This window comes from Chiroxiphia lanceolata, chromosome 2, assembly GCF_009829145.1.
Source record: "Chiroxiphia lanceolata isolate bChiLan1 chromosome 2, bChiLan1.pri, whole genome shotgun sequence".
Classification (NCBI taxonomy): domain Eukaryota; kingdom Metazoa; phylum Chordata; class Aves; order Passeriformes; family Pipridae; genus Chiroxiphia; species Chiroxiphia lanceolata.
The window spans coordinates 73,474,750-73,499,511 of NC_045638.1; the positions used below are offsets into that span (position 1 = coordinate 73,474,750).

The 24,762-nt window shown below is 40.0% G+C and overlaps 1 protein-coding gene across 14 annotated transcripts in view; it reads left to right on the top strand.

The window, feature by feature from the left end:
- Positions 1 to 24,762, top strand: part of SPATA13 (spermatogenesis associated 13) — a 168,520-nt gene that overhangs the window by 130,343 nt on the left and 13,415 nt on the right. For 11 of the 14 annotated variants that reach the window (XR_004355071.1, XR_004355073.1, XR_004355072.1 and 8 more), the window contains exons 3-11: positions 2,650 to 3,012; positions 6,482 to 6,626; positions 14,772 to 14,908; positions 15,358 to 15,537; positions 16,606 to 16,791; positions 19,213 to 19,392; positions 20,022 to 20,254; positions 22,607 to 22,736; positions 23,280 to 23,652. Coding sequence is in view for 1 of the 14 variants with exons in the window: in XM_032678053.1 (XP_032533944.1) it covers positions 2,650 to 3,012; positions 6,482 to 6,626; positions 14,772 to 14,908; positions 15,358 to 15,537; positions 16,606 to 16,791; positions 19,213 to 19,392; positions 20,022 to 20,254; positions 22,607 to 22,736; positions 23,280 to 23,652 (1,927 nt within the window). In the remaining 13 variants the exon portion in view is untranslated. Of the gene's footprint in view, positions 1 to 508; positions 676 to 2,649; positions 3,013 to 6,481; positions 6,627 to 12,116; positions 12,374 to 14,771; positions 14,909 to 15,357; positions 15,538 to 16,605; positions 16,792 to 19,212; positions 19,393 to 20,021; positions 20,255 to 22,606; positions 22,737 to 23,279; positions 23,653 to 24,762 lie in introns of those variants that run through there. The other 3 variants (XR_004355082.1, XR_004355080.1, XR_004355083.1) reach the window with 3 other exon arrangements.

A 24,762-nucleotide genomic window follows, 5' to 3' on the forward strand; every position in this document is an offset into this window, starting at 1 on the left:
GAAGGTAATCAATCTGAGGTCAGTGATGTTGCATCAGTATAAAGCCAGTCACAGGTGTAATGAAATTGTTTCCTCAGAATTTTTTCATTGATGTCAAGAGTCACACTTATGCTTAAGTGACTGCAGTACTGGAGCCTATGAGTTGTGTGCTGGATATTTTATTCCTACTAGTAAGTGGTCACTTGATCAGGTCCTGCTTGAGTCGGTCACTTAGAGGAATGTGAGATTATCAGTCTGGTTTCCTCTGATTTTTGCAATGAGAGTATTATGTTTTCTGTTTTATTAGGATCAGTTCAGTTTGTAGATCTAAGCCTAAAAACACACATCCTTCAGCATTGCTTATTGTACAGCATAGATTAATCTGGCTGTCGTTTGGATCACTACTCTGGAGGTGGAGTGCTGCAGAAGGAGAACAGTCCTCTCTTTGCAAATGTTATTGCTCAAGATAAGGGTGTAAATAGCAGATTAGAAGATGACGTGTAACATGTCCTTCCCTCAGTCTAAAAGTACAGGATCATGGGATGAACTTTGCCTGACTGGTTATGCAGAGAGTGTGCTCACATTTGTAGCTCTTATGGACGAGACTTTGCGAAACAAAACCACAAAATGACTCTTATGAACTCCTTTCTCAGTCACTGCATATGTAGAGACTCTTTACCTGTGTCTGATTCTGAGGTAAGAACCTTATTTAACTTGTGATTTTACTATTCAGACCTCGGAGGGGCTGTGTTTAAGAGACAGCTTTGCTGGAGCTGTGTCAGTGCACTAGTCAGTGTGACTCTATTGAATTGATTATACTGTTAAAACTGATCCTGTGCTAAAATCTGTAGAGAAGCTGAAGCATGCTTGAGTGACAGGTGTCATGCCATAGAAATCAAAATTTATGTAAGTGTTCTATTTAGAATAAATTCCATGCTGTTAGTGAAATAATTGAATGTAGAGCAATGTATGACATTGATAATTTTTCATACCTTAATTGCAGTAATCATGTTAAAATAGTGACTGTTTAATAACTCTGCTTACTGGTTGAAGTGCATTCATACTATGAAATTTGTCTTAAGCTATCTTTCAAAAAAAGAGCAACATCTGCCTGCTCTATCGGGTGGCCTTCTAAAAAAGGCTCATTAGAGTTGTACTGGCCCAGCAGAAAACAGCAGGTAGAGAAGAAGGTGACAGAAGATAAGTCTTCTGTCACAGGCATCTTTGTAAAAGGCTGTTTCTGGGCTGCGTGTTTGCTTTGAATATGCAATATCTGAAATGCCTTCATCTGGTCTGAAACAGATGAACAAAATGCAGCCAGAGACAAGCAAAGTGATGCTTCTCGTTTTTGGAATATTTATTAGCTTTCAGTTTCTTTTCTATTCTTTATAAAGGAGTCAGGAAAAGCCAAGGAAATACCCAGAAATTGGAAATTTGAAGGAAAAGCGAACATAAATTTTAATGTGCAGAATTTTTTTCTGAAAACCTGCAGGGGTTTTGCTAGAAAAATTCACAACAGTATTACTTTACATGCATTAAAATGTTCCCTCAACAAGTATTTCAGCTGAGGTTATTTTATTTCCAAACTTATAGTACCAGTGCAATTATGATACTTGTGACTCATCCTGTGAGCCAGATATGCTGTTAAATAGGAACAACATGCTCATTTTCCAAGCTTCCTTTCTAAACCCATCAGTTTTTCCTGTATTTGTGTTATAATATATCTCTGATCCTAGTCTGTATGACTTTAACCTCCTAGAGCATAGAGGAAGTTAGCTTCTCCCTTCCTAACTGTATGAATTTGCTCACCCAATTCATTCATGGCTGCAGAATCTCTAGATCTGACCCAAGTGGGAGTGTGGGAGGAGGGAGTGCGACTGTCCGGTTTGTTATTGGTTACAGTTACATGGGATCTGCAAGCAGTCAAACTGCAGCCTTGCTGTTTATTTTCATCACTGATCAGATGTGAAAGAGAGGAGTATCATAGAATGGGGGTGGGTTGGAAGGGACCTTAAAGCCCATCTAGATCCCACCCCCCTACCATGGGCAGAGGCACCTTCTGCTAGAACAGGCTGCTGAATATCAAGGCCATCCAACTTGGCCTTCAACACTGCCAGAGTTGGGACATCCACAACTGCTCTGGTCAGCCAGTTCCAGTGCCTCACCACCCTCACGGTCAAGAATTTCTTCATATATCTGATCTAAACCCAACCTCTTTCAGTTTAAAATTGTTACCCCTTGTCCTGTCACTACAAGCCTTGGTAAGAAGTCTAGCTGAATTATTTTTACTGGTGTTATCTGTAACGTCCTACTTTTGCACAGGAACAGTCCTGTGAGTGCAGAGCTATCTTTCTGAGATATCATTCTGTGAATTCAGTGTTTATGACAGGACCTGTCTGTACTTCTGAGGTAATAGGTGAGTTTTTAGTGTTAGTAGTCACGTGTGCCAAAGAAGTGCTGATGGTTGGGTGTTTACCTTACTCATCACAAGCATCATGATGTCTTTCCTTTGTAAAGTTCTCTCTTCCTGAATTGTCAGTTGCACTTGTTGTGTTTATGGTAACTCTTTCTGTTTTAGCAATGTTAAGTTGATCTGCCATATGAAAAACTCGCAAATTATTAACCGTCAGAAAATTCTGTGGCTTATTTGACTTGTTCACATTTAAAAAGGTTGTTTCTGATGACCACTGGAAGAGATCCACATCTCAGGATGAAGAAAAGGCAGACTCACAAAAGGTCACACCCAGGAGATGGGGCTCTGGAAAAAGATCTCGGCCCAGACCTCTCTCAGACTATGGCCAAATGTCAATCAGAAGTTTCTCTATACCAGAAGATGCAGTTGTGGTGGAATCTCAGAAGACAGACTGCATGGATGGAGAAAGTCAGCCAGGACTGTCATCCGTTGGGTCTGTGGTCCAAAGCAACACAGTAGGCTACCACAGAGGGCGAAAAAGAAGACCTATCTCCATAATAGGTGGGGTCAATTTCTATGGAAACGGTCCAGTAGGAGAGAGAGAAGGTCTGCTGACACAAGTAAGACAAACAGATGTGCTCTGCAAACTGCAGAAGACCCTTTCACTTCCTTGTCTATCTTCAGCCTAGAAAATAGAATGGATTCTTCCTTCTCTTCCTTCCCTTTTGTCAAGCTGACATCGTGTACTTACAATACTGCTTTCCTGGTCACTAATTACTTTGTCTTCTTGATAAAAAACAATACAGCATGGAATAAACCTGATACTGACTTCGGGATAATCTTTTCTGTATTGTAAATTAACCTGATTTCTTTCTTGGAATGGTCATTATGTCTCACATTAGTATATAAGGGCTCATTTGTGTGTAACACAGTTGTGTGTTTAGTTTTCTTAAAGAGTGTTGGGCCTGAGGAACAGAGGACTACAATCAAATATGATAATAACACATTATTTATTGATCCTTTCAAATTATCCAAAAGCAGGTCTGTTCAAAATCTTGGTATTGGCATGACAAGGATACTTAAAACTAATAAAGACATTGCTTGAGAAAATTGGTACTAAATTTAAAATTAATGAAAGAAAGAATCTAAGAAGACTGACAATATGAATAAAATATCTGGTTATATACTACTAAATTGACTAGATGGAGCAAAGGTAAAAAAGCAGTAAGAAAGCCTGTAAGAAAGCACTGTGTACTTGAGTAGTTCCTGTATACTTATTTGCCATCTCTCTTGGCTTAAATAAACAAGTGAGAAATTAGGAACTTCTGAAAGGTAGAATTTACTCCTTTTTCCCTAGAGTAGTTGTGAGCAGGTACAACGTGTAGAGGAATTTACTGTTGTGTTGGTAGTGGTGGCCTCGTCTTGCACTTGGTTGCAGAGCTTCAGGCTCATGGGCTTTTGTAAGACTGCACTGGTCAGGCGTTCCTTTCCAGGAAAACTGGAGGACTTCTGCCTAAAGTGATTGTGAAGCTGATGAAGCAACAGAAGAAAGGAATAATATTTACCTCCTCAAAAAATGTGACTCTTGTGGTTATTAATGGAATTTGAGTCCTCTTAATCTATCTTATGCCACTTGATCTCCTACTGAGAAGTTTAGTGGTACTAAAGTGCTGAAACAGTGTCAGGATTTTCAGTCTCCTGTGAAAAGCAATTTGTAACATGAACTTTATTATTGTATATTACATGTTTTTTCTTTATAATTCCCTGATGAAAAAATGCATCTTGATCAAAACCTCAAATGAAGCCAATGAACCTTTTACCCAGGCAAAGGCTTTAGTTTCAAACTCTATATCATTGGGATATTTCAAAATTAATTTTATTGCTTAACTTGGAGAAAAAAAAAAATTGTTGTTATAAATTCTAGGCCATCTTACTCAAGGATAATAGATGGATTTCAAGGGATAGTAAATACTGGCAGCTCAAATAATCCTTGCTTGTGGAAATGAATTAACACTCTCCAGGCCCTTCATTTACTGCTGAAAGCAGATTGATCTCATTTCAAACCTTGTTCACATCAGCTTAATAATGAAGGAACATGCATCAAGCTATCAGCTATTTGAGTTGACTCTTTTCCATGCTCTGATGCTGCCACAAGGGCTTGACTGGGGTTAAATGAGCACATTGCCGGATCACTGTGGTCAAGACCAAAATTTTGGAGCATTCCCAACAAGGGCACATTATTAAGCCAAATGATGGCCTTTCTAGGATCTCCACTGAATAACAGCACATCTTTGTCTCTCTGGGATTTGGACTGAGGCCTTACAATAAAATTTTAGTTGCCCAGAAATAAACAGCTTTTTTGCTTAATCAGCCAGTTATTTGCATATAGTAACTGCCATCACTTCTATTAGCTATTTGATACAACATATTGGACTTACTCTTTATGGTGTAGGATCCTGGTATATTGCTAAAACACTTAGGAAAGAGGTTAAAAGATGAGATTGTAGTTAAATTATATTTAACACATTGAGGTTTTTGGCAGTCATGTTAGAAAGTAAATTGGTAGCTGGAATGTAAAAAAGCACTAATGAAGCAGGAATACATACGCTAGAAGTATTTTATCTGGGATTTTCAAAGACTGCTCTTCACACTGGTGATTTTTTTTTCTAAAAAGCTTTGAAAACCCACAGGAATATTTGGAAAGTGCAATGCTATTTCCTTCTATGTTGTATTTTGTTTTGGTCTGACAGCTTAGGTGTGAGAAAACATTTTCAAACAATACTAAATCATTGGTTTCACAACAGTGTCAAGAGATAGTTCATTAAAAACCCATCCCTTATGTTTCAGATTACTTGATAGAAGGACCTATGAGCAGCAACAACTAAATGAGAAGAGAGGATGTTTCTCTGAAGTTCATGTGCTGAAGCCTGGCTGTTTAATGTTGAATGCTGATGCAAGGTCATTCAGCCTGACTATTATGGAGTTGTCCAGGGTCAACATAAAATCAGTCTCAGTTTGCAAATAAAACAAGGTTTTAGGTTCTCTAATCATAATTAAGCAAATTAATGATTTATCTAAAGAAAATGGCTTTGAGATAAAGCAACAGTACACCTAATATTACCTCTTTTTTATGAGACTCCTGGGAACTCAAAGCAAAGGAACATGTAGACAATTATTATTGTCTTGTACAATATGTTTCTTTTACTTACAAGCAGTACGTTTATTTGAAGAAAGGAAATGTCCCAGGAAATGAACACAACTTCCAGATATAGCATGGTCATTCTTTCTCTTTGGCTTTCCCTTGAGATGTGTGTTTGCAATGCTAGCTAGCATTGCACAGGCTCTTCTCAAAGCAGTTAGAACCCAGAGTGTTTGGGCGTGAAGTCATCACAGAATCATGGAATGGTCTGGGTTGGAAAGGGCCTTTAAAGGTCACCTAGACCAAACCCCCTGCAATGAGCAGGGACATCTTCAACTAGATCAGTTTACTCAGAACTCCATTTGTAGGCTGATTTCAATGTTTTCAGGGATGGGGCATCTACCATCTCTGTGGGAAATCTGTTCCAATGTTTTACCACCCTCATAATAAAAAGCTTTTTCATTATATCTAATCTAAATTGACCTTCTTTCAGTTTAAACCTACTCCCCCTTGTCCTATCACTATGTGCCCTAGTAAGAAGTCCCTCTTCAGTTTTTTCTTCTCGTAGCCCCTTTAGGTACTGAAAGGTCACAGTGAGATCTCCCTAGAACCTTCTCTTCTCCAGGCTGAACAACCCCAGCTCTCTCAGCCTGTTTTCATAGGAGAGGTGCTCCAGCCCTCTGACTGTCTTCAAAAAAGAGTAAAAATTATAGAACATGTCTAATCATTACAGAAGACTAAGTAACAGAGAACTGTAATGTAATAAAACATGTTCTGTGATGCTGGTGGATATAGTATGCAGTGTTTAAGCAATGTCACTTCAACATAGTTGATTTTACTGGTTTTAATTACCTGGACTATCTGAAGAAAGCTTACTCTCTACCTGAGTTTTACTCAGTTGGACTTGCTGGTATCTTTACTAATACTGGATTTTCCTGTTTTCCCTGTAGCCTGTAACACGGCCACCTGTTCCAGCACACCAGGTGCCCCCATACAAAGCTGTTTCAGCCAGGTTCCGGCCACTCACCTTTTCTCAAAGTACTCCCATTGGCCTGGACCGGGTTGGACGGAGGCGGCAGATGAGAACATCTGATGGTAAGATGAGCAAGTATTTAACTTTGTAGATCTCAAAGTCATACCCCAGGCTGAGCAGGAATTAGAATATGGTATGGAACACAAAAGGGTGCAAACCAACTCAGTGACAAAGTAGTACCCAGCTAAATTTCTTTGTTTTGTGAGTTTCTTATTCGTAGCTGTTGTGCTCATGTAAAACTTGTTTGTCACATCTGCCGTTTGACACTGCTATGGTTTATTGTTCTGTATCACTTACACTCCTGTATTTTCCACTCTCTGTTTGCATCCTTGCCTGAAGATAACAGAGAATGAAGGAAGTGAGGTCTAATATGCTTGAGTTTATGCCTGAATCCTAGCCACACCGCACATGTACTTTTAATTTTCTGATTGCCATGCACTCAGCTTAACTACTTAGACAGGCAAACCTTAAATAAGTAGCCCAACCAGGGCTCTGCTGCATGAAGGACAGGTTCTTGGAAAACATTGCCTTTTTGGAAGCACTGCCCTTTATCAGACTCTGTACTCTCTGTATTTTTACTGTAATTGTTTACTCTTAGCATGCAGTGCTATCTGGAGTTAATAGAAAGTCCTGTCTAGTATTAGTGGAACATTTCTTCACAGGTGGGACCAGAAGACTCTGGGTTAATACCACTTGTGTTCTTTCAGACCACTGTGAGCATAATCGGAATAGTTATTCATGTTTCACTGGCAAGGTTTGGAAATAAAAGCAATATTTTCACTTTATATCCTTTGGTGTTAATAACGACCAAAACACTGCTGGGAACCTTCTCCCTGAATCTTTTGAATCATGGCCTTGCCATGATTGAAGTAGGAAACTTAACAAATAGCATTTTCAGTGCTTCTTTGTTATAATGACACATATGTCTACAAGTCAGTATGTGGCTTCTATGGTTCTAAGGTAAGTTTATATGCAATGATGTCCAAATCCTGCTCAAAAAATACCTCAACAACAAATTAATTTATGTAAGAACATGCTAAAACTGCGTTTTTCTGTCTTGAACATGACAGTTTTCTTCAGAAGCAGACTTGAGACTTTCTAACTACAGCAATGAGATACTGTATATATACTGTATCAGTATTTACCTTTTAATTTATATTGTAGTAAAATATTGGAAACTACTTTTAAATCCATGTCCGGATTGTGTTCTTGCTCTATGCATCCTTGTATACGTAATGATCCAGATCAGACATCGAGGTAAATTAGACAACTAATGCTGCAACCCTTGCTGAGATTATGTGGTATCTCAGTCCATGATTCCAGAAGGATCATTCACAGAATAACAAGTCTAGCCGTAAGCTAGTTTGGAAAAAAAGAGGATCTTTCATTATCACAGAGTAGGAATTATTTTTCTATTTTTAGTTATCCTTTCCAATTCATGTTTGGAAACCTCATGAAATAATATTAGTTACCTAGACAACTGCCTAAAAGCAATATTTTTCCAGGTATTTGGCTTCTAAGTAACTGATCTCCTAAACATAAGCATCAGGATGACAAATACACAAACCAAGAGTTCTGCCACTTTTCAAGGCAATGAAGCCAAAGCAATATTGGGTGTGACTTTTATGAGTTCTTACAAACGTAGAAGTGGAGCAGGAAAAACTTCTGAAATCAAAACTCTGAAAGCAAGGGGGGAATATCATGGGCTTCACAGTTTGAAAGCAGTTGCAAAGATCTGTTAAGTAGCTCCAGCAGAAAATAGTAAAGTGACCAGTGTCATACATTCTGATCTCTTTCCTTTTTTCTCTTAAATCACAAGGCATTTCCTTGTCTTTGAACATGTGAGAGTTTTTTGTTTGCTCATGCACAGTGAAATTCGATAGTACAAAAGCTCTTTATTATAGAAAGTAATTCTAAACCCAAGCACTGAAAAAACAGTGGTATCTTATTTTAGTTACTAGCTAAAGCCTAATGCATTGTACGTCTTCTTTTTATAACAATAGGATATAGAAGTAAATTTTTTGAAAAACAGCGGTTAGAAGACAGTGAAATATCATCTGTAGGAAACAGAATAATAATCAGACAACACATAAGGGAAAATTCACTTGAGACTTATTTTGCTACTCTTACTCTTAAAGGGTTACAAGTTTTAAATTATATTAAAGAGGTTGCCTAATTTTCACAGTAATTATCTTAAAACCCCATCTTTTTTGCATATTTTTGTGGGGGACTTGAATTTTGCTAAATTGATTGGTAAACTCCTTTAGATAGGCTCAACTCTGAGTAAGTAGAGTGCGATTCAGCTCAAGTTTAAGTCACCTAAATTTAGTCTAAATGCAGGTACCTACATAAGAGTTAAACTTTAGTACACCTGTTACAGGCAGTAGAGGACTAATGCTTGATTAAGTTACCCATCCCAAGGTCCAGTGCTGTGTGGGGTACCTGAGCATCTGCCTGCAGTTGGCAGATACGACAGAGGACCTATGGGAGACCTATTTCTTTCTCCAGTGGCAGCTGGAGGCAAGCAGGGTACCTAGCATACTTAAAATAGTGCTAAGTAGCTATGTTTAAATGACTGATCTGAGGTCCTTGTCATTGCAGTCAATTAAGGTTAAAGTAGAATTGCCTTGGATGAGGTGAATTGCTCTCAGCTCTTTTAATTGTGACCAGTACCTGCTGATTTAGATGGTTCATTTGAATGTGGATGCCGGCATTTAGATAAATAAATTTCTGTCTTTACTTTCAGTAGTATCCTGTTTGTCTACAGTGTTAAATAACAGTCAGAATTTCCCCAGTTCAATCAAAGTTGAGTAACTGAGTATGTTTCAGCCTGTATGGAACACAGCTCAGGGACAACTCAGGAGAGTGGTCAGTTTTCTTAAGAAAAGAGCTCATGAGCGGAGTCAGATGTTCAGTATCTTCACAAATAATGTGGGAAGAGTAGTATAAAGTGAAATGGTAATTCTTGCTGGTGTGCTAAATTATTCACAGAAGTAAAAGCCAGACATAAGGCACTGTACTGGTGGCAATGTTGATAAAGACAAGGTGGTGCACATGGAGGAGGAACCAGAGCCTAGTGTGCTTGCAGAAGAAGGGACTCTTGATTTGGGTATTGCCATTCAGGAAGAGATCTTGCAATCCTAACAGACATTTTAAAGTGTTAGTGCAGTGCACAGTAACAGTCAAAACAGTAAATAAAAGGGCAGGATTTTGTAGGAAGGAAATAGAGAACAAAACAGAAAGCCCAATTGTACAACTGGGGGGGGGGGGGGGGGGGGCATCTCACCTTTCCTTTCTATCCCAAAAGGCATTTTTTACAAGGGGTGATAAAGAGAAAGGCAAAAGACAAGAAAACCGACCCAGTGTCTCTGGGAGGAGTGATTAACGCAGCTAGGGCTCTGCAACATGGAGAAAAGGACAGTAGGAGAATAAAAGTTTGTTTTGCATAGAAAAAATGAACAGATAATATATTTTCCAATAATGTAAGAACTAAAGGGCACCAAATGAAATCACCAGAGAACAAGTTCAAAATAAAAGATAGTTTTCATACTCTAAACTATGAAACTAATTGCTACACATGATATTTCACATCCCAACAGTTTGCAAAAATTCAGAAAGTGGTTTGAAAAATTCAGTACATTAGACACAAAGGTACCATTTCTGCCCTAGGAGGGATCTGACTCTGATCTGCAGATAGGTGGAATTTAGAAAAGTACATCAGAAAAATACCATTGCATGCCTCATCTATTTTTACGTTCTTTCCTGGACATCTGCTACTGGCTGCTGTCAGAGCAGTGGTTGGGGGTTACCTGTGGTCTGCCCCAGGGTGGTGGGTTCTGTGATACTAGAGGGTATCTAGGATTGGATTTTTTTGAGGCAGGTAAACTAGCTTTTACATTTAGTATTTTAGTATATGCTACCCAGAGCCTTTTCAGAGTGCCCTGTGCAGTGGGTAAGCCAGCTCAGTGTGGATTTGGATGAGGCCACTGTGGACTAGACAAACCTGCCAACACCTAACCCCAGATGAGTACTTTTGTGGTCATTCAGTTTGTGGTTGCACAGTAGCTAGATGTGCCTGTGCAATGGAGGGAGAGCAGACGCCGCTCCATCCTAGCAGCATCCCACGGAGGCATTAGGTTAGTCACTGGACAAAAATGCACAGTCCATTCCTTCTGCAAAAATCAAACCAAAAGACTGCTTTTCAGAGGTTGTTTTTAATGTATCTTCTAAAAGAGCTGTATGGTGTTTGATCTGGTTTTCCTGTAGCAGTTCAACTGTTTTTCCCTGGAGGATAGGCGTTTGATATGGCAGAGAGCTTGTGCTCTGGCTGATTGAAAGCATGAAGCCTTCACTTGCAGGTCCCAGGATCATCAGCACTTCAGTGTCACTTCTGTTTGCTGGGTTGCTTTGTTTTAGTGGTTTGTGCCAAGAAAAATGCACAGGTTTGTGCCAAGTGTATGAATATTTTATAATATCCAGTAGCTTATTTTTACTGTGCTATCCAACAAGAGTCCTTGCAGAAAGAAATAATACGGAAGTTTGGGAGATTCAGAAGAGAATCCCTGTCAGTCTCCCATGCAGTGAAGCACAGACAGGATTTTTGCAGGAAGATGGCATTAATATTGCAGGGCCTTATTTGACCTTTCCTCCTCTGTCTGAGGCAGTGCTGGGGGAAACCATGTGATGTCAGTGGGTGTTGAGAAGTCACTGTGTGCAGAAATGCCTCCAGGGTTTTGTAAACACATCCCTAGAGGAGACAGTCCCCAGTCATAGGACAGGCTCAGCAGGTAAAGAAGAAGCCATAAGGATTGAGGAGCTTTCCAAACTGTAAGCACAGTGCTGTGTACAAGCCTAAGTTGCAGCAGGCTTTGTGCTCTGCTGATGGCAGCAGCTCTTGCTTTTGCTTTCAGTGCATGGACTGATCTAGCTTCACTGCAGGATGATACAAACCTAAAGGTGGGGATTGCTGGCCTGTGGTGAATGAATGAGGTTGTGCTCTGGCTGGGTCAGACCCAGAGAAAGCTGAATGGTTTGAGTGCTTTCCTGCTTTATTCCCTGTTTTATGAACCAGCTGAATTAACTTTGTAGTTTCAGTGAGGAAATGTCTCTAGCCTCCCCTGTTTTTCCTGAGAGCAGTCTGCTGCAGCCTTTACACTTGTGCTGCTTGTGCCTGTGAAGCAGGAGAAGTTTTAATAGCTGTGCAAGAAATACCTTGATTGTTTACTTCTGTTGGAATCTTAACTGGTATATTATGACAAAGATAGACCGATACTCCAAACAGTGTTGTAATGCAGGGAACTCCCAGCTCCCACCCAGATCTCTCTCCCTTTGAATTGCAGTCATTTGAATATAGATTGAAATCGCATTTAGCTGCTTTAATAAAAAAAAAATGCACTCCTTGCCTTGCTGCGCTCACCATTTTCAGACACTGTGGGAGCGGTCTGGGCGGCTGCAGGCACAGCGTGGCCGGGGACAGGCAGCCAGGTTTTGTTTCTTTTCTGGAACTTCCTCCCTAAGGGCACCCCATGATGTCAGAGAGCTGGGAGCCGGGAGCCAGGCTGAGCGGCTGAGTGCACCGCTGGCAGTTCCCAGTCAGGCTCTGGAGGCACTGCCAGGAGCTGAAGGCAGTGAACAGGCTGTTTCTCTGAGCTGTATGTAGCTCAGAGCCTTTTCTGATCCTCCACCAGCCCTTTAAGACTGAGAATCACCTGTTAGAGGTCAAACCTTTGCCTTGGGGTCCAGTCTGACAGCAGCATGGTAGCCAGGGGGGCAATGGCACGATTTTGGAGTCTGGAGAGCCTTCAAATGGGTACGTGTGAGTAGAACATGCTCTCTCTTGCTAATTTTTACAGTGTTTTTAGATTGAACTGATAAACAGTGGTAGTCAGGGGGCCTGATTCTGGTCACAGTAATTCCGTGTCATCCATGGGAACCTACAGCCTTACACTGCTGACAAAGCTGCTAGGAGATCTGAATCAGTCCCAGGTTGTCTTTTAAGATTTTGCATCCCGTTGGTGCAACTGGGAAAGCATACCCCTCCCTCTGATATTTGTCTGTAAACAATAGAGGAATAGATGCAGAGTGCAAGTGGCTGATTTCACTTGAGTCTAACTAAAAAGTCAGTATAAGCTTGTTGATTTGGTACAGAATAACAAACAGTTATCGATCCTAAAATTGTAGTAATTTTTGTCTGGAGCCAAATGAATTAGGTTATTTTGATGTGCTGCTGTTACTGGAACAAACCAACAGGCAGTACTGATAATATAGTATAAAGGATCACTAGGATTAATTTTTTTTATGTTGCTTTATAAGATATATATTGATTTAATGAAATATTTGTTTTCAGATTTTGTTAACAAAGCAGTTTCAGTAAGTTTTGCAAGATGTATTTTAAAAGTTTATCAGTGCTTGGATTTATGAATCTGTAGGGGAAAAAATTGTTTTTTAAAACAGGAATTCTGCATTCTCCCATTTTAGGCAGATTATACCATTAATGTGAATGTATATTTAAAATGCTGGGGAGTGGAACAGAATGGTCAAATAGGCATGTTCTGTTATTTCAAGACTATGCCATATTTTTCCGCTTTTAATGGAAAGAAAAATCTTTCAAGTTTTTTGGTAAATCTGTGTGGTAATCTGCTTTGATCTCTATTGCAAGTTAATACTCAGATGACCAAAGATGCTAGTGATGGTATGAGTGCCCATAAGGAGGGAGTTGTAGTATTTCTCCCTATAACATAAATAGAGATGGCAGCAGTGTGCCTGTTGGTAGTAGCTGTGTGGAGTAAAGCCAGGAGTCATCTCTTTGCAGCTCTCATCCATCTGGAGCCCAGAGCTCAGCAGACAGGCAGTACCCAGGTTTGAAGCAGGGTAGAGAAGAGGCAGTGTCAGGGCCCTGCTGCTCGGCCTTGCTGCTTGGTGGATTTGGCAGTTTCAATAATTCTGCTTAAAGGTCAGGAGTAAGAGATGTTCTGCAGGCTGTGCAGCAACTTACCTGGGACACATTGACCTTTAGCACAGGAGTCAGTGCTAGAAGCCCATTCTGAATTTTACTTGATTTTTTGCTTTTTGTTTTTAATGCATTTTTGAGCACTGTATGATCTTCAGACTCTAGTTATTCACAGCTTTGGCCTGCCATAGGAATAAATCTTTAGGGATAAATAAACAAGGACCAGAGAGTGCACCTAGGCACCAGTCCACTGGTCATGAACACTTCTTGATTGCCAGCTCATCCCGATGGGTTTGAACATTGTAGTCATCTTTCAAAGGCAAACCCACGTGGACAGGGTCCAGCACTGAGCAGGATGGGTGTCAGTCAGTCAGTGTGACTTGTTCCTGAGATCAGGCCCCAGTCCTCTTCATCTGCCAGTACAGAGATGATTGCTGAAAGGATCTGCCACCCAGTGGTGTACCCCAAATGGATTTTACAGTTTTATGCTGTAATATGTGCATAGTGACAGTCACTTAAATGGTGTTTCTCTTGGTTTATGTGGTTGTGTAATAAGATGAAGCCCATCTTAGTCCTGGTCTCTATTTATATACAAAGCTGCCTCTCTGGTTAGAAAATCTGCAATTGTCAAACCAAGAATTTTTTTGTGATTTAAGGCAATTAGAACAAGTTTTCTGTTGGGCAGTTACTCTGTGCTCAGTCCAGACTCCCTGTCCCCTCAAGTCTTCGTGCTGCTAGAGCTTCCCCCGGCACTTTGGAGAGGTGGCAAGCACCCAGCACAGAGCAGGGGCTGTGTATGGTGGGTGGGCACAGAGGTGTTGGGTCCTTATGTCTCTGCGGGGGATGTGATGGTGTGAGGGCACTCAGCCTGGGCATGACAGTGTCCCTGCTGACTGCTGGGGGCTGCTGGGGCTCTCTCACCTGCCACGTGGAAAACTGCATTGAGGCCTCCTTTCTCATACAGATAATTTGAGGTTTCCTCTGGGTAAAAAATAGTGAAGAATGGTTGTTGCTCTATTTTTCGCATACAAAAATTTCTCAGCTTTATTAGTTGCTAAATGAGAAAATTCTGAAAAAGAGTAAAAAATATTTAATGATAGAAAAGTGGTTTTCCTGAGAGCTCTGCTGCCCTCCACTTCTGCTGTTATTGTTATATTCATGACAACAAAGGCAATTTCTCAGCAATTCCTCTTGCATTGTTGTTTTTCTTGGAATCATAAAAATGATGAAGCAAACAGCTGTTGCACCTTTGTTTTAGTTGCTGCAGATGGTGGGACTGAATCTTCAGCCTTAGTGGATGACAATGGCAGTGAGGAAGATTACAGCTACGAGGAGCTCTGCCAAGCTGCTCCCAGGTACCTGCAGCCCGGAGGCGAACAGCTAGCAATTAATGAGGTAATGTCTGGGGCTTTGCACTGCGGAAACGATGGGGCAGGGGTGGGGCAGGGACAGGGATGGGGGATGCAGAGGGATGTCTTCCACAGGTCTGAGATTTTGTATTCATAAAAAGTGCAATGGTAATAGCCAGCATGGCGAAGAATCCAGCAGCCATGGTGACCTGTCTCTGGCGGGGCCAACGAGCAGATGACAAGGGAAGAGCACAGTGACTTGAACTTCACTGGGACTGTAACTCGTTAGCCTGCGTAACTGCTCTGGATCAGGATTCTAATTGTTCTCACTAATAAATACATGCATAGATTTCTGAAAATACGGAATTTTAGTTTTATCCTGTAATAGGAGTAATCGTAAACACTGTAGTGAGGTATTTTTATATTTTTGTAATCTATGAAGTATTCGTAGTTTATCTTTTGTCCTTCACAATCTCATTTTTTTTTCTATCTTAGCTGATAAGCGATGGCACTGTTGTCTATGCAGAGGCTCTCTGGGACCATGTCACTATGGATGATCAAGAGCTGGGCTTCAAAGCTGGAGATGTCATTAGAGTTCTAGAAGCTTCCAACAAAGATTGGTGGTGGGGAAGAAATGAGGACAAGGAAGCCTGGTTTCCAGCCAGCTTTGTCAGGGTGGGTAACTCTCTTGCTTTTGCACCGTTACGGAATTCCTGTCAGAGTATGGCAATTGTCATGGCATTACATTTCAGAGAAGGGCCCTGATGGTCAGCGTGTTTGTAGCTTAATGTCAGTGGTGTAACTCCTAAGGAGTTCACAAGGAAAAAACCAATAGAGAATCACCCCCCAAGATCCCTTAGCTCCTCTAACACTTTCTACTCTGTCTTCTTCCTTTGTGTGGTCCTTTTGTAACCCAAGGAATTTCTCAAGCAGAGATTACAGCAGCAGAAAGCTCAACCAGGAGCCATTACTATACAGAGAGGACAAAACAGTTTTCATAAGGGTGTGGTGAAAGCTATGCTGCAGGAATTTTTTGGTAAAATAGGACTTAATTTATTATCACAACATTGTGTAGACATCTAGTTCACAGTCTGAACTCCTCAGTCAGAACTCATGCAGATTAATGACAGTATAACTCTCAGATGGTATAAAATTGAAGTATGTTTTAGAAAGTAACTTGAACTACTTTTTGAGAGCCTGTGGTGAAGCTTGGGTTATATTGCATGAAATATTACACAAAGTGCTAGATGTGGTTCTTAATTTTGCTCTTCCTAGGTCTCCAGCCAACATGGGCAATAAAACAAAAGTCAAAAAAGGATGTGCTGTTATCCATATCATACAGATAGGGAACTGGTGCAGACGGAAACTATTTAAAAGTGGTTCAGTTGTCTACTTTTGTAATTTTACCCATACACTAGCTTGGCCAAAATAACACCTAAACTATTAGTAAGCGTCAGAAATAGCCTTAAGCCTGAAAGTACATGGGCAACACAACATGGTATCTTTCAGAATCTATAAGTAGTAGAAAGCCGTGTATTGAACCAGACAGAAATCTCAACATTTTGTTTGAATATGCAGTGGGCACAATGGGACAATTCCTATTATGGAACCCCCTCTTTAAGGTAAGATTGGGAACATTTCTGTAGCCAGTCTTCTCTTAATTGTAAGAAGTTAGTAACAGTTTTACCATATTTTGTAAAAGTTTCTGCTTTATTCTAATTCCTTTGTTTGTTCTGGCTGCAGCTGCGAGTTAATCAGGAAGAAGTGCCAGAAAATTGTAATAGTATCCAGGATGAAGAACAAGATGCAGATATTAGCAAGCATCGCCAGAAAATAGCTGAAAACAAGGATCAGATGAGAACCAATGTTATACAGGAAATTATGAACACAGAACAAGTCTATATCAAGCATCTCAAGGACATCTGTGAGGTACATGCTTTAACCTGAGGACATTCTGCTCACCTAATATGAACAAAACATATAAACTGAGAACCAGTGTGGTTTCTCATATCAAAATATTCCCAAAAATATATTGAGCTTCTGAGGCTGTCAGTCAGACCCTTCTTGTGTCCTTTTACAGCTTTCCTCTCTGCTGACTGCCACGAGGCATCGCTTCCTTTTTTAAAAAAACAACTCCGTTTCTGACAGGGAAAAAGTGCTTTGCTTATCTGACTGCTATTTCTGTAATAATGAGAGAAGGAAGTTCAGTTTATTTAGAACTTTTTACCACATGGTTTATATAGAAAACTTTGAGTAACTGTAATGTTACAGTTAGGGACAAAACTTTTTGAAATTAATTTGAAAAGAGTATTTGCTGGGTGTGGGGTTCTTTTTTTGTTGTTTTCTCAAACAAAGGGACTTTTGCTGGATGCTTAGAAACTATGAAGAAGTCTAAAGGTGTTTTAGATCTACCTTGCTTGTTTGAACCATAAAATGTAGGGTGTTTTCTGCTTCTTTGTTTGAATTTTGTTGGAGGCCCACACTTGGACAAGAAGCTTCTTAATACTCTTCACTGAAGTTTGCCTCTTCTGGTGTGGACTGTGATGCATTTGACCTGCATTTGACTTGTATTTGTGGTTAGCATCTGGAATGGTGTTTAGCAACTTACCAAAATATTCTTCGTACCCTAAGTTTGCTAAGTCTGTCCTTGTATTTGTCATGCTGCCATCCTTTACCACTTATCATTAGATTATTTCATGTACAACAAAGTAGACAAGACAGCAGTGTTTTTTTGTGGTTTGTTTTTTTGTTGTTGTTGGTTTTGGGTTTTTTTGGTGGGTTTTTTTGTTAGTTGGTTGGTTGGTTGGTTTTTTCCATTTGTTTGTTTTGGGTTTTTGTAGATTTTTTGTGTTTTGGTTTTTTTTTTTTTTAATTTTTAGATCAGGCCTTTTTTATGCATCTTGAAGGAAAAAATTGGGAAAAAAGGCAAAAATTGGTTACTAATTGGCTGATTTTAAAAAACATTAAATGTAAATTTTGTCATTTATGTTTGTTATTTCCTTAAGGTAGTGAGCTTGATTGCGTGCATAAAAGATCAGGGAGGAACTTTTATGCTCAGCTATGTTGCTGCCTTGGTTAGCTGAGTTCTAGAACTACGTTCATAGTCATAATATCTTAGACTGATATTAATTAATTAATTAATTTTCTCTAGTACGTACATTCTATGCCTCTTTTTAAAAATCTGACATGCCTCTGAGTTTAGTACTAGAGAGCAAAGATACACTTTCCAAGTAGAGAAGCGATGCACCATATTCAACATGTGGGGTAGAGATGGTCTGCTGTCCTCAAAGTGAATCAGTACCGTGGTGCAAGCAGGACATAAGACTGAAATTATATTCAAGTAAGACTAAGCCAGAAAAGCTATGGCAGACAGTAAATCCATATTTGCAAGCTCAGCAATAGAGTGAATCACTAGGGCTGGTGCAGTCAGGATCATGAAGCTGGATATATACCCAGAAAACACATTTTACATTCAAGAAGTGTCTGCAGTCTGTATTACAAGAGCTGCACAGGAATTAGTTTTCCTTGTTGGTGCAGTAGGAAATGTGGCAGCTGGCTTACAGCATAGCCACTGCACAGCTCTCAAAGCAGATGGCTGGGGAGGAGACAGGAATATTCATAACAGTGCCAGCAATATTCAGTATTGCTTCCTGGTAAACCTCACCAGAGCGACTGCAAGGCTATTTCAGCTGTCTGCTTCCGAAGCAATTTGGAGGAGACCAGACTGACAGCAGCCAAGTGGAGGAGCCTGGCAGATAACCCCTATCATACCATTTAACCTTCGCACTCCTCTGAACCTCGGCACCCTAACAGATAGGAGAGTATGAGCACAGCAGCTATTCCTGAATATCCAGTCTCTACATTGTATCCTGCTCGCCAGGCTCAGCTTTGTGGAACAGGTACATGAAGATGTGCCGGCTTTGCATACCAGTACTTTAGCTCTGGTAGACACTGTCTTTATATTAATTGTTTCAGGGTTTGTTCTAATGTGCATAAAGAAGAATTGTTATGACACAGAGAAATTGCTGTGAAAAAAGTGAAAGTAGCAGCACCCTTGGGACCTAACATTGGGCTGACATTGAACAAGGAGGTGCGAGTGGGCTTTACACACTCTGCAGGTTTCTGGTTCCGTGATTCATTTATGGTCCTGTGAGACAGGAGTTGGGCCACAATAATCAATGTGTAAACATTTCAGATGCAAATCTGAACTTACACACCTGTGCACATATGGCTGGGAAACCACTTACCTGCCCGTAGGTCACGGGGGTTTGGCCAGCTCAGATGGGCTTGCTCAGGGCAGAACCTGTTTGACATCTTCCAGCTAATGAGTGTTTTTTATTTCATTTCCAGGGTTATATTCGGCAGTGTCGTAAACATACAGGAATGTTCACCACAGCTCAGTTAAGCACCATTTTTGGAAATATTGAAGATATTTACAAGTTCCAAAGGAAGTTTCTGAAGGATCTTGAGAAACAGTACAACAAAGAAGAACCTCATCTAAGTGAAATAGGATCATGTTTTCTTCAACATGTAGGTTGCAAAAGTTGATTTAATTTATGAAATTAATAAAATATGGTAATAAAATACCATGTTAGGAGGGGATTTTAGTAACAAATGCTTCTCAAATACTAAACCAGCAGTATTCTAGAAATTAAAGTAATTTGCAATTAATGAACTATTAAATGTTTTATATTTCTCCTCGTCTTTAATGATCATGTAACTTTGTAAACAATTTTAAATTTCCTTTTCAAAACTGTAATGATCACAGTTGAGTTGGACTATTTGCAGTGATCTCACATTTGGCATGCAAAAACTTCATAAAAAAATTAAAGAAGGAAGGTGGTGGGGAAAGAGGCTGTGAGTTCTTGATAGACACTTGCTAAGCATATAGCTGTCTTGTCCAGGGAAAAGTACTTCTTAAGGCGGGTTTGATTATCCTGACTGAACAGAGATCTTTATTTCTGTGTTCTGACAAAGAAGGTACAGGGTTTTGACAGTTATGAAGTAGATTTCTGCATAGTTTCAAGGCTCATCAGCCTGGAAACAATATAGAAAATGGATTAATTAATCTGATTATATATAATAGATGTTACAAAAATAACTTTTTTTCCTTATAGACAAATACTTCAGTAAAGCTGTAACTTTTTTTTTTTTAATAGCAAGAAGGCTTTGCTATTTATTCAGAGTATTGTAACAATCATCCCAGTGCCTGCATTGAACTTTCCAAACTAATGAAACAGGGCAAATACCGCCACTTCTTCGAGGCCTGTCGCTTGCTTCAGCAGATGATTGACATTGCCATTGATGGTTTTCTTCTCACGCCTGTTCAGAAAATCTGCAAATACCCTCTGCAGCTTGCAGAATTGCTCAAATACACCACTCAGCAACACAGGTGAGAGAGTAAAAAGAACAAATTCTGTAATAGTAGTAACACCTACTTACTCAAGTTTTCTGGATAACATAACGCTGAGGCTTTTGAGATCAGGAACAAAACTACCGTGGGCCACTATAGACAGGGCATCTTGGAACCATCACAGATATTACCAAAAACAGTATCTGAAAATGCAGTACAGTGGACTGGGAGGATGCAAGACAGAATGAGGAGTAAATCAAAAAAGGAGAAGGAAAAGAAGTTGATGCTGAAATAGGATGCAGGGAGGGATGTGTAATTCAGAGTGAAAAGAAGGCCAATGTGTCAAGAAAGTGAAGGAGAAGGAAAACCAGAGAAGAACGGGGGAAGATGCATAAAAGTTGTGGATGTAAAAAAAAGGTAAAGAGGGTCTTAGAAAAAAAGATGCACTCTGAGCATGTTTGGAGGTAATATTTTTTAGAAACCTAATAGTAATAAACATTGCCTTTGTTTGTAATAAAGTCCAGATACTAGGTTTTCCTCTGGGATAAATGAGAATTTCAGTTGCAGGTTATTACCCTTTCTGGTATACTCCTGAGCTGATTAAATCTTTGACTAAATTAAGATTTTATCTTTAAGTGTCTATCTTTTTAACTTGCATAACTGCAAGAAGAATGTTCCATTGTGACCCCTGTGCTCAAAGTCCATATGCAGCCTGAGGCAGTGCTTCCTTGGCCAGAGTCCATATTTTTTTAACCTTGAGAAAATTGCCCTTTGAGCCCACTGGATTTTTGCCAGGGCCAAAATATAAGGTCCATGAAGTACTGACATTCAGGTGTGAAATGCCTCCATTCAGTTTTGTGGCTACCTGAGAAGTGCTGCAATAACAGTTACTAACATGAGTTTCTCTTTCACTGGTACTAATTTTAGGAAGTTTATTCTGTGAGCTATTAAACCTGTAGATAAAGTGACAGCAAGGTCTCGCCACCTTTGGCCCATAGTACCCGTTTTCCTCTTCTGTGGCACAGCATCCAGAGACACCTAGAAGCACAGACAGGCGCCCACTGTCCAGAGTTACTCACAAACAGGCAGACCTGCACCCACATGGAACCTTGGTAAAGCTCCAGCCAGCTGGTTTTTTGGTAGCATTTTGTTTTCATAAAAAGTTTGAAGTTCTGATGCGCACAGCCTGCTGTGAAGGCCACAGGTTTTGAAAGAGGTGTGGAATAACATACCAACAGAGAAAGAAGGAATCGAGATAAGGAAGGGCAAGTGTAGCGGTATGGATATTATGTGGTCATCTTCCTGACATTTGTAGGGTCCTATTATTGTTAATCTCACTTTTTGTATACAGTGTGGCAGAATAGAGTTTCCATAGATATAAACAGAGAGAAGAGAGAATGCACAGATTTAGAAGGGAAGTGCATCCATCAGCAGCAGCCAATTAAAATTGGAACTGAGACAGAATCAGATAAAAAGGACAGCAAGACTAACCCCTTTGCAGGATTTATTCCTGGCTCATGCTGTGTTCTACCTCTGGCTTCCTTTTCTGCAAGAGGCATTCTGATAAAAGAGGGAAAGCAGCTGCTTGGCTGGGAGTCCTAAGGCAAGAAATATGTCTTTTCCCTTCTCTCTTCTCAGAGACTCCATTTGGGAAAGGTGAAGGAGTAATGGATGGTATTCAGAGGCAAAAAAAACCCTGAACATTGGGGAGATTCATAGGCATGTTGGGAGATCAGGGATAGAGGGAGGGGAGCAGAAGGACAGGAGGACTGACCTGAATTGATTGTACTCAAGCAGGCAGAGGAAGGTGACCATCTTGGCTCTCACACACTTCTCCCAAGGATACAGGCTGCCGCCTTAGTACTGTTGCCTTGAATTCTTCTCTCTGGTGCCCATATCCTTGGGTTCCTCACTGACCCTGTTTGGGGTTGCTTTTGGTATTTTTTTCTGCCCATGTGGCATTCTCCATTTGTGTTCATTGACCCAGCCATTGGAAACAAGGAGAAAATACAATTGTTAAACACAATTGAAAGAATGCCCTTTCCAATTAAATCCCACTAAACTTTGCTTAAAAACACAGTCCTTTGGTGAAATGTAGCTATCTCTGAGGTCAGTGGGAGTTCTACCATTGTTTTCAGTAGACTTTATTGCAGTTTATTAATCTATCTCCTCTTCCTCCTTCCAGCAGTTTAGTAATTTGGTCCTGGACAAGCCTAGCAGTACCGCAGCACTGAATTGCACAGGTTTGGGATAGCTGAGAATCAGGTCTCTCTTATTTAAATACCCTGAGTAGAGGGACAAGTGACTAATGTGGGCTAGCACTTGCCACAGCTCATGATTGCATCATGTCCATTGCATAAGTGATCTTTGAAACGTGCCTACATTTCACAGTGATTATAACAACATAAAAGCTGCATATGAGGCTATGAAGAACGTTGCATGTCTGATCAATGAGCGAAAACGGAGACTAGAAAGCATCGACAAGATTGCACGTTGGCAAGTCTCTATCGTAGACTGGGAGGTGAGTGTCAACCTGTCCCTTTTCTGAGCAAAGGTACTGGGTACAGTACTTGATGTTCCCTTTCTGCATAGGTTGTTGTTTGTGGTGTCTACTTTTCAAGTGGTCATTGCTCAGATAAAAGTCCAGTTGCTTCATTTGCAATGATTCTGTTACTGATTCACTTTATTTATAGCTCAGGAAGAGCAAGCATGTTTTAACATGGACATTGTCTGTGAGATGAAATGACAAAATGTATTTTTTTTAATAATAGAGCTATTGAATCTCCTTTGGAATTTTGGTAGCTCTGTCAGAACGGAAGCCTGTTTCACTGACTGAAGAGGAGTTTCCTCTTATTTATGCAGATATGAAGTAGAGCAGAACCACAGTCATTAAATTTACCTCTATGACATTATTTACACTGTGTTACATTTTCAAATCTAATAATAAAAATACAAGAAGAGTGAACTTAAAACTTGATTATATAGTGAGACTGGTTAGGCACACAGTGAGATCTTAAAATATTATTTACTTACTACTTATATATCTATATCTATATCTTCCTAGGGACCAGATGTGTTAGCCAGAAGCTCAGAACTGATTCACTCAGGAGAACTGACCAAAATATCAAAACAAGGCAAAAGCCAGCAGAGGACTTTCTTCCTTTTTGACCATCAGCTTGTGTTCTGTAAGAAGGACTTGCTGAGAAGGGACATCTTGTATTATAAAGATCGTATTGACATGGATGAAATGGAAATTGTGGACATCGAAGATGGCAAAGACAGAGACTTTAACATTAATGTCAAGAATGCTTTTAAGATAATAAACAGAACAACAGAAGAGATTCATTTGTTCTGTGCAAAAAAACAAGAGGATAAAAAGAGATGGATTGAGGCATGCGAAAGTGAGAGGAGAAGAGTTCAAGAAGACAAGGAAATGGGTGAGTGGAAGAATTTCCTCTCTGAACAGTAGTTAAAACAAGGGGGAATGTTTTTGCTTTTGCCATTCTTTATGTTTTGTGCAGATGTGCCTCTGTCATCTGGAACTGGTGTCCCTTTCTTACCCAACAGTTTAGCTGTGTGAGTGAAGCCTATTCAGGTGTGCTTGCCCTGTCACTGTGGCCAAAGGTCCAGGGCAGTTAGTGTCACCCATATGATTCTGGTGCATTATGAAGCAGAATGAGAGATGAGATATGACAAGATGCAATTCACAAAGACCAATCAATAATAAAAATCAATCTAAAATCCTGTCACTTTTATATGAATTACTGGCCAAAAATATCTTTTTGTAAAGAACACTTTATGAATAAGCCAAGCAGCAATAATTGTAGGTTTATACTGCTCATGTCATATAATGGCACCACCTGTGTCCAGGAGACCCATGCAGTTGCATGGCATCATTAGTTGTAGACATTGGAAGTGCAGTGAAGTGGATGATAGAATTCAGAAGTTATTAAAATTTAAACAAGATGCCAAATCTTATATTCCACATCCACTTAAAACACTTGATCAGAAGAATAGGAAGACAGGAATAACCCTTAGATTACAAATGTAAACCTTTTGATCTTAGTGGCTTTTTTTCTTTGGTACAGTTGTAAGTATGACAAAAATAAGGCCTCCTCCATCTGTATGTTAGATAATATAGCTGAAGAAAACACAAGTTTACCAATTCATACTCTAAAACCAGTTTAAACTCTTCCACATTGCACAACTGTTGCAATTAACCTCAGTCGTCTCAAGTCTGAAATAAACAATGAAGGAGCCACAGCTAAACTCTCCTCAAACTCTCCTCCTGTCCTGAACATGTGACATTATGATCCTGTTGGTCACAACACCGATGGCTTTTATGAGTTACTCTGTGTAGAGCATGCTCTGTCACCTTGTACTCCTGGGGATGGGAGGTAGCTGCCTTCCCTAATTCACCTAAGCAGAACTCTGCAATAGTGGATATTGTAAAAGGGTGAACATGATCAGAAAGTAATAGAGCAGTGCTGAGGATCTGATGATGTGTCCACACAATCCCTTGTACAACAAAGTTACATAAAGCCTCC